The sequence below is a fragment of the Elgaria multicarinata genome, chromosome 3 (genome assembly GCF_023053635.1).
Source record: "Elgaria multicarinata webbii isolate HBS135686 ecotype San Diego chromosome 3, rElgMul1.1.pri, whole genome shotgun sequence".
Lineage (NCBI taxonomy): Eukaryota > Metazoa > Chordata > Lepidosauria > Squamata > Anguidae > Elgaria > Elgaria multicarinata.
Genome location: NC_086173.1, coordinates 146,814,160 through 146,829,911, shown reverse-complemented (window position 1 = coordinate 146,829,911; position 15,752 = coordinate 146,814,160). Strand labels below are relative to the sequence as shown.

Genomic DNA, 15,752 nt, shown 5'->3' with positions numbered 1-15,752 from the left:
GCCTTTCCCAACCTAGTGCCCTTCAGATGAGATGGACTACAACACCCATCATTGGTTGAATATAGGAGTTGGTAGTCCAATACATCTGAAGGGCACCAAGGAGGGGAAGGCTGACATAAATAAGTTTGCAATGCAAATGTGAAACTGACATTGGTTAGATTGCTTTTGCTACTGATTCAGTATTAGCAACAGTCTCTCTCTCCGGCACATACACACATACACCTAGATATATCATAATGAAAAAGTAAAGAAAAAGAGAGGAAACCTCTGAAGGGACAAGAACTGATAAATTAAGTGGCAATTCAACGTTAATGTTGCATTGTGCAGAATAGGAAGCAAAGGCAGATGCAAGGAGGAAGCTTCTAATAAAAGGCACAATAACACTTTACCAGAACACACAGGACAGGCTGCCACTGCAATTGTTGTTTACATTTTTAAAAGGTCATGTGTGAAAAGTGGCTGGATGGCTGCAAAGAAAACAGCAGAATCAATAGGTTGCTCTCAGTGGCCCTGTTCATAAGACACCTTAAACCAGCCTTCCTCAACCTGGGGCGCTCCAGATGTGTTGGACTACAACTCCCAGAATGCCCAGTAGTGCCCAGCTTTAGTGACAGAGTGTATCGAACATGTTTAACAGATGAATGGATGTTGAAGATTTGGCAGAGATGGCAAAACTCACAGCGATAATGAGAGAAGGATTAACAACTATGTTTATGTTGGAATGGAAACCTTTGATAGAATATTTGCTAGAGACAGAGAAAAATGATGTATTTGTTTGTGGATTTTAGTATTAAGATGGGGAAAGAAAAAGAGGAGGGGGAAAAAGAGAAGAAATAAACGTGATTGAAGTATTAATTGTAATTAAAGAATTAGCGAGAAATGGAGTATGATTCTGTGAATCCAATGTGAACATATAAGACCAATTTTGACCTGCTTGCATTGGAAGCCTGTATCTTTCTGAGCCCAATTCAAGATGCTGGTTTAAATCTAAAAGGTTCATCAGACAAGCATTTTGTCACACGCTTGCTACTGCCCACTTACAAATGTGCGAGTGTCCTTCAGATGATGACGTCACAGGTAGCCAATCTGGAAAACACCCACTTTTGACTGAGAAAACCCCCAGAGAGCTGCTGTCAGTCAAAAAGACAGTACTGGGCTGGATAGAACAATTCTCTGACACTGTATAAGGTAGCTTCACAGATTTATTTATTTATTTGACTGACAGTCAGTGACTGGCTCAAGGTCACCCATGAGCTCCATGGCCAAGTGGTGACTAGAACCCAGATCTCCCGACTCCCAGTCCGACACTCTAACCACTACACCCCACAGGAGAGCAGCTCCTCCCCCATCTTGTCTGCTTTTAGTTGCCTTGAAATCCAGGCTGCTGTCATCAACACTCGGGGAGGCTTGTCGTTTCAAGGCTGCAGGGATGCATTGCAGAGTTCGTGGCTCTCCAAAGCAAAGCCCATGATTTCCCCCCACCTCCATCTCTTTGGCCTTGACATGGAGTTACAGCTTGTCAACACACAGGACCCTCTCCCCACGGCATGGACAGAGTCCCCAGGAGGTCATTGCTCCTTCCAATAGTACACACACACACACACACACACACACACACACACACACACACTCTCGCGCTCCCTGGATATTTGGAAGCGTTGCAGGGAGCATGTCAGTCTCCTCTGGATTTTCTCTCCCCCTTTGATATCTCTATTAAGGAGTGGGCCATCAGAGTCTCCACGTTTTGGAAAAATACACATGGTTTTCAGAATGAGAAAGTGATCTTTGGGGCAGGGATGGGATTCAAGTGTGGACTCTTCCTGGTCCCACCTTCTACCTGCCCGCCTAGGATGTCCTGAGAAAACTTCACCGGTTTAGCTGCCCTTCCCTTGCAGCTGTAGATCTTTGTAGGACTTTGAAGATGTAGACCGACAAGTTAGTTCCATCCCGTGTCACAGCTGAACCCAGGGATCTCTATATTTTCTTGGATTTAGCTTCCAGAGAGAGAGAGAGGGGGGGGAGCTATTGGGGGGAGAAAAGAAAAGAAAAAAGATTTGTGTGTTGGGTGTGACACAAAGTCTCACCAACCACCAATTATGGATGGTCGATGGCACTAATTATGTGCCATCGCTCTGGGGTTTAGGGTAGGGTGACCATATGAAAAGGAGGACAGGGCTTCTGTATCTTTAACAGTTGTATAGAAAAGGGAAATTCAGCAGGTGTTGTTTGTATGCATGCAGCACCAGGTGAAATTCCCTCTTCATCGCAACTGTTCTGCAGGAGCCCTGCCCTCTTTTGTATCTGATCATGCTAAGCAGGGCTCCTGCAGCATTAACTGTTGTTATTTTATTCTATTTGTTGTTATTTTATTCTATTTGGACTTTGGATGAGTTCTGATAGCAGAAGTAGTTGTCTCTAGGGTAGCATTCCTTCAGGAGGATAATTTGTTAGCTGCTGAAAGAGAAGACTGTGCCCATTTCAGAGAGCAAAACTTTTTAAAGGGGGCTGGTGGTGGGGCATTTCTACCAATGAGGCGAGTAGGGGGTTCATAAAGGTTTGTACCAGCATTCCCCAGTATGGTGGTGATGTGCACAGCTTCTCCATGAAAAGTTAAGAAAATAGAACAGCGTAGGTAGGGAACAAGGAATTCACCCCCATTTTCAGTGATGATATTACAGATACTATCCAATAGGTGGCAGTGATATTTGCATTACCACGTTCCCAATAACTGACTGTGGGGGTGTACAGAATGCTCGTTCTGGGAAGACCGAGATTTCCCTGAAATGGAGGAAGAATTGTGATGAAATAGATATCTGGATCTCTGCAGCACATTGAGTACGAACTGCATGTTTGTTGTAGAATAAGCACTGATTCCAAAACCCACATAAATTCTGGACAGCGGACAAATTTTCAGATAAAGTGTTTCCAAATATCCAGTTAGAATATTCTGTTCAGCAGGGCTGGCTCTACCATTAGGCCAACGAGGCAGCCGCCTAGGGCTTAGACATCAGAGGGGTGCAGTACTGACCTTTAAGGGTCACAGTTTTATACAAATTAGCTGTTTTAAGAAAAAACGTAAGTTCAAGTTTTGTGCTTTTTATTTTTTCTACAAAACAGCTGTTCTTAAAAATCGACGTTGGCAATTTTGGGTGTGTGTGTGTGCAAGTAGCTTGCCTTGTCTAGGGTGCAAAATAGTCTGGCACTGGCCTTGCTGTTCAGTAGTGCCCAGCCTTAGTGACAGAGTGTATCGAACATGTTTAACAAATGAATGGATGTTGAAGATTTGGCAGAGATGGCAAAACTCACAGCGATAAAGAGAGAAGGATTAACAACTATGTTTATGTTGGAATGGAAACCTTTGATAGAATATTTGCAAGAGACAGAGACAAATAATGTATTTGTTTGTGGATTTTAGTATTAAGATGGGGAAAGAAAAAGAGGAGGGGGGAAAAGAGAAGAAATAAACGTGATTGAAGTATTAATTGTAATTAAAGAATTAGAGAGAAATGGAGTATGATTCTGTGAATCCAATGTATAAGTCATAAGAAAGAATTGAATTTGATTAATGTATTATTTATTTATTTATTTATTTATTTATTTATTTTATTACATTTATATACCGCCCCCCAGCCGAAGCTCTCTGGGCGGTTTACAACAATTAATAGTAATAGTAATTAAGAAGTTAGTTAGCATTTCTGTCATGAAGAGGGCTGAAAATATACTTTAGCCTTATCCTTAAATGTTTTTTATTGTATTTTAGTGTAGTTGTGTTGTGTGTACCTTTGTTTGTATGTATTATATGTGGTGTAAAGACTGTGTGTTTATAATGTTGAAAAGAAAAAAAGAAAAGAAAACTGAAATTAGGAAAAAAATAAAAATAAAGTGTTTCTAAATATCCAGTCAGAACATTCTGTTCAGTAGTGCCCAGCCTTAGTGACAGAGCGTATCAAACATGTTTGGCACTACTAAAGAGATTTCGTTCTCACTTGCTAATTGGGATCTGAAGCAAGGAACCTGAACACAAAGGGTATGTCTGTGATGTACAATCATTTTGCTTAACCTGTCTGCTTTTTACACAATTTATGCTGCCGTATAATTTTTGTGTATTGATTCTTCTGGATAATTCTGAAATATTTATAATTATAATATTTATAATTCTTTCAGCCTGAACATCTTCTAGATCGCTTCCATACCATGGCTCTGCCAGGCAATTTTGTTCATACTTTATCAGGTGGAACTTGGAATAAGTTATAAAAATGTCTAGGGTGGAACATCAAGGCAATGTAAAACCATTAAAATTGGAGCATTCTGTAAGGGATATTGCTGGCAAAGTTAAGTGGAGACATCCCAATGCCCTCATTAATGGAATGCAGGGAGGTGGTTTGAAAGGATTCCTCCTCAAAGGAAACTCCAAGGAGATGCTGAATGCCAGAGACGGTGTGTGTGTGTGTGTACTGAGTGAGGAGCTACCAGAGCATTATAGCTAACGATCCACTAAACATGCTCGATGGAGCTTTAGAGATGTATCACAGAGCAGTGTTGAACATGAAGAGGGTGTCAGCTGACCAGAGATGTTGTCCTGATCAAAAACATTTAATCCTTTGCAATAGCCGGTCAGAGTTAGCCCGGAAATAACCTATTGTATATATTTATTGTGACCTCCTCTAGGTATTTCTCCTTACAGCTTCCGCAATGCCTGGTTTCCACCTCTCTTCAGTTTTGTGCTTCTTCATTGTCTTCCTGTTTTCACTGACCTCCAATGCTGCCTCTGAAGATGATACTGTGGTGATCACCAGCAGTGGCCCTATTAAAGGCAAGCAAGTCCCGGCTGGCTCTGGCTCTGTGATGGCCTATCTGGGCATCCCCTATGCTGAACCCCCTGTGGGGAAATTACGTTTCCAGAAGCCCCTTCCACATCAACCATGGAGTCAGGTCTTGGAGGCCACCAGCTTTGGCAACGCATGCCCCCAGTTCATTTTTACAAACTTCACTGAGGCAGACCTATGGGCTGCAAATCGACCACTCTCAGAAGATTGTCTCTTCCTCAACGTCTGGGTGCCCCATCCACGACCTTCTTCACCAACTCCTGTACTTGCCTGGTTACATGGAGGGTCAGGATTTCTCACTGGCACAGCTTCCCTGGACATGTACAATGGAGCATTCTTAGCTGAACAAGAGAGTCTTGTTGTGATCTCTTTGAATTACCGCCTGGGGGCTCTAGGCTTCCTCTCATTGCCACCAGCTGCCCCAGGAAACATGGGCTTCATGGACCAACAGCTAGCACTGAAGTGGGTACAGGAGAATGCAGCTGCCTTTGGTGGAGATCCCACTCGAGTGACCATTTTTGGCCATAATGCTGGGGCAGTCTTTGTGAGTCTACATCTCCTGTCACCAAGTAGCCAGGATCTTTTTGCCAAAGCCGTGCTGCAGAGTGGAACTCCCAATACAGTTTGGGCTTGGAGGAGTCCTGAAGAGGCCAAGCAGAGATCCCTTGCTTTCGGCCAGCTGCTGGGATGTGCAGAAGACGGTGATGCTGCTTTTTTGAGCTGCCTACAAGAGAAAGATGCCAAGGAATTCAGTCAGTATGAGTTATCTTTAATTCTAAAAAGGGTTCTAGATGTTCCCTTCTTGCCAACAATAGATGATGAGTTTTTGCCTGACGAGCCACAGAAGCTTCTGGAGGCTGGGAGAATTCAGCATAAACCAGTTCTCATTGGTGTCACCTCCGATGAAGCGTCTGCCTTTGTGCCATATTTTTTCCCTCATGCCAATGATGGCCTAATTACTTGGGAACAGCTTTTGAAAGCCACAGGGATGATGGTGCAAAATCTAACTGAAGAAGATGTTCAGGCTGTGGCACTGAAGTACAGTGAAGAAGACAGTGGTCCAGGGCGGTTCCGTTGGGCCATGTCACAATCTTTTAGTGATTACTTCTTTGTATGCCCAGCAGCTGAATTTGCTGCAAAAGTCCGAGAAGCCGGGAATCCTCTGTACTTTTACTCCTTCAGACATCACACCTCTGGCTCTGTTTGGCCTGAGTGGATTGGGGCACCCCATGGTGCTGAGATACCTTATGTTTTTGGGACCCTCGAGTCAGTGTTGGGTGTCAACCAAACATACACAGAGGCCGAGGCTGCACTGAGCCGTAGGATGATGCACTACTGGGCAGAGTTTTCCAGAACTGGGTAAGGCATTAACTTTTCCTCGTATGCATAGTGTTTTATACAGAAGGAATGGCCACCCGTTTAATCAACAGAAGAAAGTGCACACCATTTGCTTCACTGAGAATAATCTCTGGAATAGGAAAGAACCCTCAGTGCCTTGCAAAATGCATCAATGATGAAGTTTCAGTTATTTGATTATGGGCAATGAAATGGTTTGCATGTCATAAACAACCCACACCTCATTTACAGCTTTTATCCCTCACATTTACCGGGGCTTCTGCTTCTGGATTCTTTGCGTGATTAAGTTCAACTCTTTTACACATACGTTCTTTAGGGTTTCTCTTTCTCTCTGCAAGTTCAATATGTTTCATTATACAGCCATTAGATGGTGCTGTGATATAGCAGGAATAAAAAAAATTATTATTACATTTCCCCCCTTATGACTAAAACCACTATAATTGCCAGAAAGCAGAGGAGAGCCCTTAGAAGTCGATAATGTCACATTAAGGACCCACAAAAAACCTTGAGTGACATATCATGAGCACACAAGAAAAGCTTTGTGTAGAGAACCCCAAAGTGTTGTTCCGAACGAGCATGAGCAAGCGAGCATGCTGACTCTTGAATGCTAGCCTGCTACCACTGTGCTAAACAACCAAGGGATGTGTGGACCCAGAATTGTCTGAACAATCCAAAGTTGGTTCCAACCAAGGTTTACCCATGGTTCAAATCGGGGTTATTTGTCCCCCACCAACCCACAACGATAACTTCACATGCTGCATTCACTTGCTTCCAAACAACCCATGGTTTGCTTAACTGTGGGTTGTTGTATCATTCAAACTGGGCAATAGTTTCATGATTCCATCTGAGTCCTGCAGCATGTTACTGATGCGGGTTTCAACACTGAAATTCACAAGCAGATTTTTTTGGGGGGCAGTTTACTGCTCTGTAAACTGTTGTGCAAAGGGTATAGCAGAAGACAATGCGTGACCTTCTGCAAGAGATCATGCAAGAACTTGTACTCGAACAAGTGCCTCAATGTCCTGAGACCTTGAATGAAACCTTTATGCAAGAGATTGTGCAAACTAGGGATGTGCTCCGCTCCGATTAGGAGCGTAGAAGCAGTAGCGAATTGGCCTGCTCCGCCTTACCCAGAGGCGGAGTAGGAGCGGACCGCGGACCCCCTAGAAGCAAGGCGAAGAGAAGCGCCCATTTTTCGGAGCTCCGAGTTCAGGCGGAGCGCTCCGGTCGCCATCTTGAAAACATTTCGCCATAGGATTGCATTGTGGCAAATAATCGCGCATAACTACGTTGTTTTTGAAGCTATCATTCTGAAAAGTCTTGTGCACAGAGAGTCGTGGATGGGGGTCATTTTGAGACCACTCTCAACTTTCTGCATCGTACGGGTCGCGGGCTAGACGTTTTTAAAAAATCGGCGGGAAAAATACCTTTTTCAAAGGGCTGAGGGGCAGAGTCAGCTCCCGGTCATGATGATCCCAAAGTTGGAGGAGGGCATAGGCAAAACAGGTAACTTGGGATTCTGGGAAACTTCTCTTTCTTCATCTGAACGGGCTTTTCCCCGTGTTTTTTAACACAGTAGCCCCACCAAATGCACAAACACAACCTGAAATCATATACTAAGCCAAGAATAAGAGATAGAAACACAGCACTGCTCCCCACCCTAACCTTGGGGAACAACTGAATCGATGTGGTGCAAGGGGATGAGCTCCCCTAGGGCATCTCATCGTGGACGTGCCCCCACTCTCTCCTGCACTGGAAGGCCATTAGAGCCTTCCAAAGAGAGTAAAATGGTGGAGCAATGCCTATCATGAGTTGAAGTGAATGGTCACTTTTCAGTGGTGGAGCAATGCCTGTTCTGAGTCGAAGTGAGCGTTTTACTTCTTCTCAGAGCTGTGGCTGTCAGTGTCTTGAACTGGCAGCTACTTCCCCCTCCCCCGGGCACGTCCCCCTATTGCTGGTAAAAGACAGATATAGCCTTTTAAAAAAAGTTCTTCTTGTTGTTTATTGAGCAACACTGCTGCTTTTAATTCCACCCCTCCTTTGTTTATTGATTGATTTATTCCATTTTCTATGCATTACTGGCTTATCCTTGGCTCACTTCCTTATGCCCCCAGAAATGCCAGCTGCATGCCTGCCTGCCTTCCCTCCCTCCTCCCCTGCCCACCTCGCAGGGATGTTGTGTGTGGGGTGCCCGATTTTCAAAAATTCGCCAAAAATCAGGGGATGATGGGATTGCTTTGAAACTTGGCATGCGTGTGTATATCCCCATGAGGTGTCATGGTGCCAAACATGAGGTTTCTAACTTGAACAGAAAAAAAGTTGTATATTTTTTTAGCTTTCAATGCAAGCCTATGGGGGGGGGGGAAACGGAGCTCCGGATCCGGATCCGGAGCTCCGGGCGGAGCGGAGCGGAAGTGGGCGGGGCGGGGGCGGGGCGGAGCGGCCCGATCCGGAAAATGGCGGATCTGCAAGTGAAGCGGAGCGGGGGGTCTGTGCACACCCCTAGTGCAAACACAAGCATACCTCTGACCCTGATTCTCATCTGGCTTCATCTCTCATAGGGTGTTTTTTAATTATGCATTTATCACGCATCTATGATTGTTTACTCATGGAAGTAAGCAATCATGATGTCATCAACCCCTGGTGCCTCTCTTGTCTTTTTACATTTTTATTCCACCATTTTAAAAATGGCTGAAATAGCAGTAACAAACAAGACCCACCCAAAACTGACATGAGAGAGGGGTTTTTCTGAAAAAGACATCTTATATCACCATCTACTGACTGTATAAATGAAACGTATGGAAAATGCCCACAAAGGAACTGGGGTGAAAAAACAAGAGGCAGGATGGGTGGGACGGCATATATTGTGTCCTTTGTGAATCTGCAAAGACTCTGGAAGACAAAGGTCTGGTTAGACTGCGGGATTTTTCCTTAATGTAGAGAACCCCCTTAGTCTTCATGAGACTTCGAGCTTTATCACACCAGCATTATACTGTGCAATCACTGCGAATTGCATGCAAAGGACTCCGAAGTTTTCCAGTTTACAATCTGCTTTTATTGTGAAGTACTCCCATGCATCCTGCTTTAATTGTGCTGTAAAAGCCAACGTTTTGTGAACCGCCCAGGGAGCTTCGGCTATTGGGTGGTATAAAAATGCAATAAATAAATAAATAAATAAATAAATAAATAAATAATAATAAAGACTTGCCATATTTTGATACTAGATTTCGAGTGTATCATCCGAGTGGCCACTGGGATGCAGGAGCAGGATTTGATATGAATTAAACAAATGCTTATATCTGCATAAGCTTTAAAGATAAAGACTTCAAAATTGGCACAGTAATAGATGTTATGGAGAGCTTGAAGCATACCAAATTTGAATCGGATTGGGTCATCTGTTGATTTTCGACGATTTTTTTACATCCCCCCTTCTCCCAGGCATTTAACACCATTTAACAAAGCTAAGTTTGTTTTTTAACGGACACCCAGAACTGTTGTTTTTAAATGGATACTGTTGTTTTTATACTGTTGTTTTTATGTTTTAAAATTTTGTATACTTTTAATGTTTACTGTTTTTAACTTTTGTAAACCGCCCAGAGAGCTTCGGCTATGGGGCAGTATATAAATGTAACAAATAAATAAATAAATAAATTAAACCCACTTCCTGGAATGCAAAGGATCTTGCCGCCCGGTAGCAACAACAACAACAATGCCGACAGCTTAGCGCTGTAGGGATAATTCGAGGGAAACAGGTACGTGGGATGAAGCTAATATTTAAGATGTTCATATTTCACCAGAGCTTTGGGGAGAAAATCTTTGCCTTTCAGGGCTATTAGCCCCATTGTAAAAATCAGGACATCACTCTCTCATTGTATGGATTTCAGTGCTTCTGGTGCATGCTGTGGAGCGCAAGTCAACACATGTTGATTCAGACCTAAGTCCCCTTGCATTTACTGGGTCTTACTGCCTAGTGAGTGGCTTTAGGATAGGATAGTAGCTGTCATTAATATGCTTCTAAGGCTGCAATCCTTGAATTGCCCAGAAAACTTTGGCTGCGGGGAGGTATAGAAATGAAATGAAATGAATCAATCAATAATAATCCCATGCCAACTTATTTGGGAGTTGGTTCCATCAATCTGTATGGAACTTTTCTTTGAGTAGACATGCTGGCTGGGGAATGCTGGGAGTTGTCAGACTTTTCCCTGTCTATGTGTGCATAGGACTGCACCCTTATGCACGTAGTGTGGTGGGATAGATGTATTAGAATAGAGAAATAATAAACTGCATTTCTTGCAATGCTCATGTGCAACCGTACTCCCTGCTCCATTATTCATCTAGTTTTACTTCCCTCACAGGAAGCCCACAGGTTCAGGAGCCAGTGGAGAAGAGTGGCCGCTCTATAACGTCACACAGCCGAACTTCTTCCACCTTGACACCGAGCCATCGCCAGTGACACAGAGAGCACCTTTGCGACACTGTGACTTCCTGAAAGAGCATTTGGCAAAGCCAAGTGAGTTCAGCTTTTTGCCCTGCAGAAAGTGTGTTTGTGTGTCATGAATGAGATGTTTCTGATAACTGAAACGATCTGTAAACTAGAGAATTAAGCTGGTTTGAAATTGATTCCTTCTCCTGAAGGGGCCATAGTCCCATGGAGTTTTCATGTGTGCACACATGTATGTTGGGGAAAGGAGGACAATAGCCTCATACAACTGCTGGAATTCTTGCGGGGCAGGGGCGGAAGGGGAAGCCATGGATGTTAGACTGTTATAAAACTGCTGTAGCCCTCAAAATCCATCTTCCAGATTTAAATTCGATGCGTGTTATTAAGTTGTAATGAGGACAGCCATCTTTAACTGCTTCCTTTCATCCTTCCTTCCTCAGACAAATCTGGAGAGGTTCCCAAATCACCAGGCAAGGAGGGGGAGGGGGAATTTGAATCCAGTATTCAGTAGCGGAAATCCCAAGGAAAGGTCAGTAGATCTGCAGAAGTCTTGTTTGGGTTGTGGGCTGAGGCTGATGCCCAGCCATAAGGATTAGGGCTGTGCACGGACCCCCCGATCTGCTCTGGATCCTGATCTGCAACTTCTGGATTGGGTCCACTCCACCCCATGCTGGTCTGCCGATGGTCCGCTCCGCTCCGTGTCAAGGCTCCGGATCCGGGTCGGAGCTCCGGGTTTTCCTCCCATAGACTTGCATTGAAAATGTCAAACACCTATAAGTTTTTTAGTTTTAAAGTTAGAAACATCAAAATGACCACCATGAGAGCTTCTATATAGATCCTGTTTCGTGCCCATTTTGAAGTGAATCCAAGCATCCCCTGATTTTTGGGGAATATTTGATTTCCCCCCCCCCTTTTCAGAAATGCAGTTATCTCCGTCATTTTTCCAGATACACACTTGCAACTGGCCACCATGAGAGCTTATAAATGTATCCTCATTCATGCCAATTTTGAAGGAAATTCACCATCCCCTGATTTTTAACGATTTTAAATTTTTTTTAACCCTCAACCCTAACCTCAATCAACAAACCTGCAAACACCTCCGTTGCTTTTCAAGTTAGAAACATCAAAATGGACACCCTGATAGCTTCTAAATGTATCCACGTTCCTGCCCATTTTGAAGGAACTCTGAGCATCTCCTGAATTTTAGGGAATATTTGAAATATCACCCCACCCCATTTTCAGAAATGCATCTATCTCAGGGATTTTGTAAGCTGCAGACAGCTAACTGGGCTTCTAAATAGACCCTTATTCATGGCCATTTCAAAGGAAATCTGAACATGCCCTGAATTGTGGGGAATATTTAAAGATAAACCTAAATAAGAATCTTCAACACTTCAAAAATTAACAAGGAACTTCAAGAAGACACACAAAAACCAGCCCTGTGAGGTGGGCACAGAAGAGGAGAGGCAGCAGGCGGTGGCTATGCCCTGCCTGAAGCACTGGGAGCAAGCATGCAAGAGGCTTGTGGGGTTGACCCACACAGCCCATTTACATCTCCCAGGCACCAGGAGGGCAGAGAGGCAGGTAGAGAGATGCTAAACACACACACACACACACACACACACACACACACACACACACACACACGATGTATGACTATGTCATAGATCTATGGGGAAGTAAGTCCCAGCAGATCCCAATACCCCACAATGACAGCACCCAGGCAGGGGCGGGAGGGCAGACATGCAGCAGACGTTTCTGGGGGCACAAGTAAGTGAACCAAGGATTGTTTCCACTTTCCAGGCCATTCAAAGCCAGTAATGCAAACCAGTCCTCTGAGGCAGGAACAGCACAGAGAGAAGCCTTTTGCATCCCATAACTAATAGGGGGCTAGGAGGATAAGAGTAAACCTTTGTCTTCCTTGCTTCAGAGTTGATTGACTGCACTGTGATCACAGCCATTATTAAACAACAACAACAACAACAACAACAATAATAGTAACATTAAAAATAGCATTACTACTACTACTACTACTACTACTACTACTACTACTAATCACAACAACAATAGAACCACAATAAAAGCCTGCCTGACTTCACTGAAGAGGGAAAGCCAGGAGAGGTTTGGCTATAGGGCGGTATATAAATAAATAAATTAAATAAATAAATAAACGCAGGAGGGATGGAATTAAAAGCAGCAGTGTTGCTGAATCTAGTAATAATCACAACAACAATAATAAAAAAGGCTTTGTCTGACTTTATTACCAGTAAGGGGAAAGTGGACGTGCCCAGTGGGATAGGGGACTGTGTCACCAATCATTTGGCCGGTCCTGTCTAGGTACCTGCCTTTGAGAAGCGACATCACACTTAAACTCATGCAAATCATTGGCTTCTCCACTGGCTACCCTTTGGAGGGTTCTGATGACCCCCCCAAGGCAGGGCAGTGTACTCTGGGCATGTCCACATGCCATATGGACATCATCCCCTTGCACCACATCTATTCAGTTGTTCCTTAAGGTTATGGTGGGTACCTTGCACTGGTGTGTTGCCTCTCTGTTATTTTACTTAGTATATGATTTAAGGTTGTGTGTGTGAGTTTACTGGGGCTACTGCTGCAAAACAATGAAAAAAGTCCGATCAAAAGACAAAGAAATCAAAGTTACTAGTAGTATCCCAAGTTACTAAGTATCCCATTTTGCTTATTCCCCCCTCCAACATTGGGATTGGAGGATGCTTCACATCAGGTGATCACTTATCACGATTGGGTGTTGAATCTGTCAATAAGCACTTCTCCCCTCCCATTTTAGCCATTCTATAAAAATTATAGCAAGCAAACCGCATGACAAAAACTTCTGAAAATCGATACAAATGACCCCCAATCATCAATGTCTACACACAATAAATTTCAGGGATCTAGCTTTAAAAACAAAGAAGTTATAGGCGTATTTTCGGCCAATGCAATCCTATGAGGAAAAAAACAAAATGGCGGGTGGAGCGCTCCGCAAATCAGCGACCTGCTCCATGTTGCTCCACTGCCCCACCCGAACTGATCCACCTCTGCCTTTAACAGAGGCAAATCAGGCCGCTCTGATGCTGCTTCTACGACCTAAGCAAAGCAGAGTGCAGCCGTAATAAGATTGATAAAGAATCAGGAATTATAAGTAGAAAGAAGAAAAGGATGGACAGAGTATGCTTAATAGCACAACATTTCCACTCCTCTTTTTATCTTGCTCTTTGTTTGCACAGCCCACACCTAAAACTGTTTGTTGGTGCAACCTGTGCTGTAGTAGATCCAGGTCTTTAAAACATACACCTTGTCATCTCTCCGAAGAATACCCTTATCCTTGTGTAATTTTAGCACCTACAAAGTTTATTTCATAGCTTCCCGGATGAAAAGTACCTGGTTATCATATGGGAAAAGGAAGCAAGCCAGTGGGCATCATGGTGTATGGTGACAACAAGAGATGCCTCAATAGTCATTCAGACCAACCTGAACCCCAAAGCCATAGTAGGTGATGGCGACCCGAGTGGGATATAGTGTTAGGCTGTAATCTAGATCTTATGGTCTAATTGTGAGGGCTCCTAGCAATTATTCCTATCTGCATGCGGTGTCAATAAGTTTTGAAGTTGCAGTTCCATAGATGAGCCTCCTTGTGTGGACTGGGAACTGTCCCTGTTGGCCATAGCAGGGCCAATCTCTGCACTGTTAGGTTGAAATGCAGGGAGAATAGCTTCCACATTTGTAACCCCCATGTGCAGCACCAGCCTTTAGAAATGATATTGGCTGGCTACCAGATAAGGTTGTAACATACAAAAACTTCGGAATATTAACAAAACACCTCAGCAAACATGATTAATGTATTTTATTTCTGTATTGTTCCCTCAAGAGCACATCAAGACATTTCAGAGAAGCCGTGGAAGAGAATGGGAAGCAATTGTTTAGAAATGCTCATGCTCAGTGATGAGAATCCATTACCTGTGTTGACATTGGCTTATTAAGAAAAATCTAATTAAAATCAAGAATTTATCTGCTTACGAGCTCATGATCTTTGCCGTCGAACCCATAATGAAGTAACAATTCTACCGTCTTGAGAAGGGGTTTGTTTCTGTCTGGATACTTACTGAGAAAAATCTAATAAACCTTGCTTGGAATTGTTTGTGTAAGTTTCTTGGTATGAAAGAAATTGAAATTACGCATTGGCAACGTAGCCCTTAATTCTGCACTGGGCTTTATAAATGACAGTTTAGTTGCTGCAGTGCTAAAGGTAGGAAAAAGCCCATTTCTGATCTGATCTGATACAACATATCTGATGCCACATGGAAAAGGAAACCTGGGGTAATCTGCCTTCCCCTTTCATTCGGGCGTTGCAAAGTCTGATGCCCAGTTGCAACACACAATGCACTCGCCAACCTGTCATCCTACCACTAATTCCACCTCAATTCTGCTGCATGCGAAGGTGCAGGAGAGGAGGGGGTTAAATGACTAGCGGTTGCAGGATGACCTGTGTGGTGGTGGCTGGTAAGAGGAATGTTGAATGGAGACCCACTGGTGGCAGGGTTGGTGGTGGCTGGATGGGTACAAGGGCCCAATCCGCATAGAAACCACTGGGCTGGATGGAAAAACGCTCTGTCACCATACAAGGAAGCTTCACAGATTCACTACTCCTCGGTCTTGTCTGTCTTGTGGAAGAATAACTTCTATTGTTCCAGAAGCCTTTGGCTCCAAACCTCAAACTAGATACTTTTGGTTCAGTTTGATAGGATGTTGAGAGGGGTGAGAATGAGCAAGAAGGCTGTGAGAAATAGCTGACATTCTGTAATGGCAAAACTAGTTAGAACCCCCTGTTCTAATAAGTACGTTTCTGTAACCATCCTGGAAATTTCCATTAGTTGTAACACGCGAAGTCGAAGCAATTCTGTAACCATGAAGAAGGGTATAAGAAGGTTGTCATTTTGCTTTGAGTTTGAAGTCCATCTTGGAACAGTAGGGAGTGTTCCTTGCTGTTGGGGTGACTTCCCTTGGATGTACATGTACCTGGTTGCAATCAATAAAGCCACTGACATACCTAAGCCTGCCTTCACTGCACCATGTTGGTGGGGCTCTGCTGCCAAACCCCGTGGCATCGCTGC

General features: G+C 43.8%; 1 protein-coding gene across 1 annotated transcript; it reads left to right on the top strand.

Moving 5' to 3' along the window:
* The first annotated feature begins 2,986 nt into the window (after window positions 1-2,986).
* Window positions 2,987-14,774, top strand: LOC134395966 (cholinesterase-like). Its single transcript, XM_063122255.1, has 5 exons — window positions 2,987-3,075; window positions 4,669-6,185; window positions 10,538-10,692; window positions 11,064-11,152; window positions 14,510-14,774. Exons 2-4 carry the CDS (start codon window positions 4,693-4,695, stop codon window positions 11,132-11,134), a joined length of 1,719 nt encoding a protein of 572 aa, XP_062978325.1. The 5' UTR covers window positions 2,987-3,075; window positions 4,669-4,692; the 3' UTR covers window positions 11,135-11,152; window positions 14,510-14,774.
* Window positions 14,775-15,752: the final 978 nt, after the last annotated feature.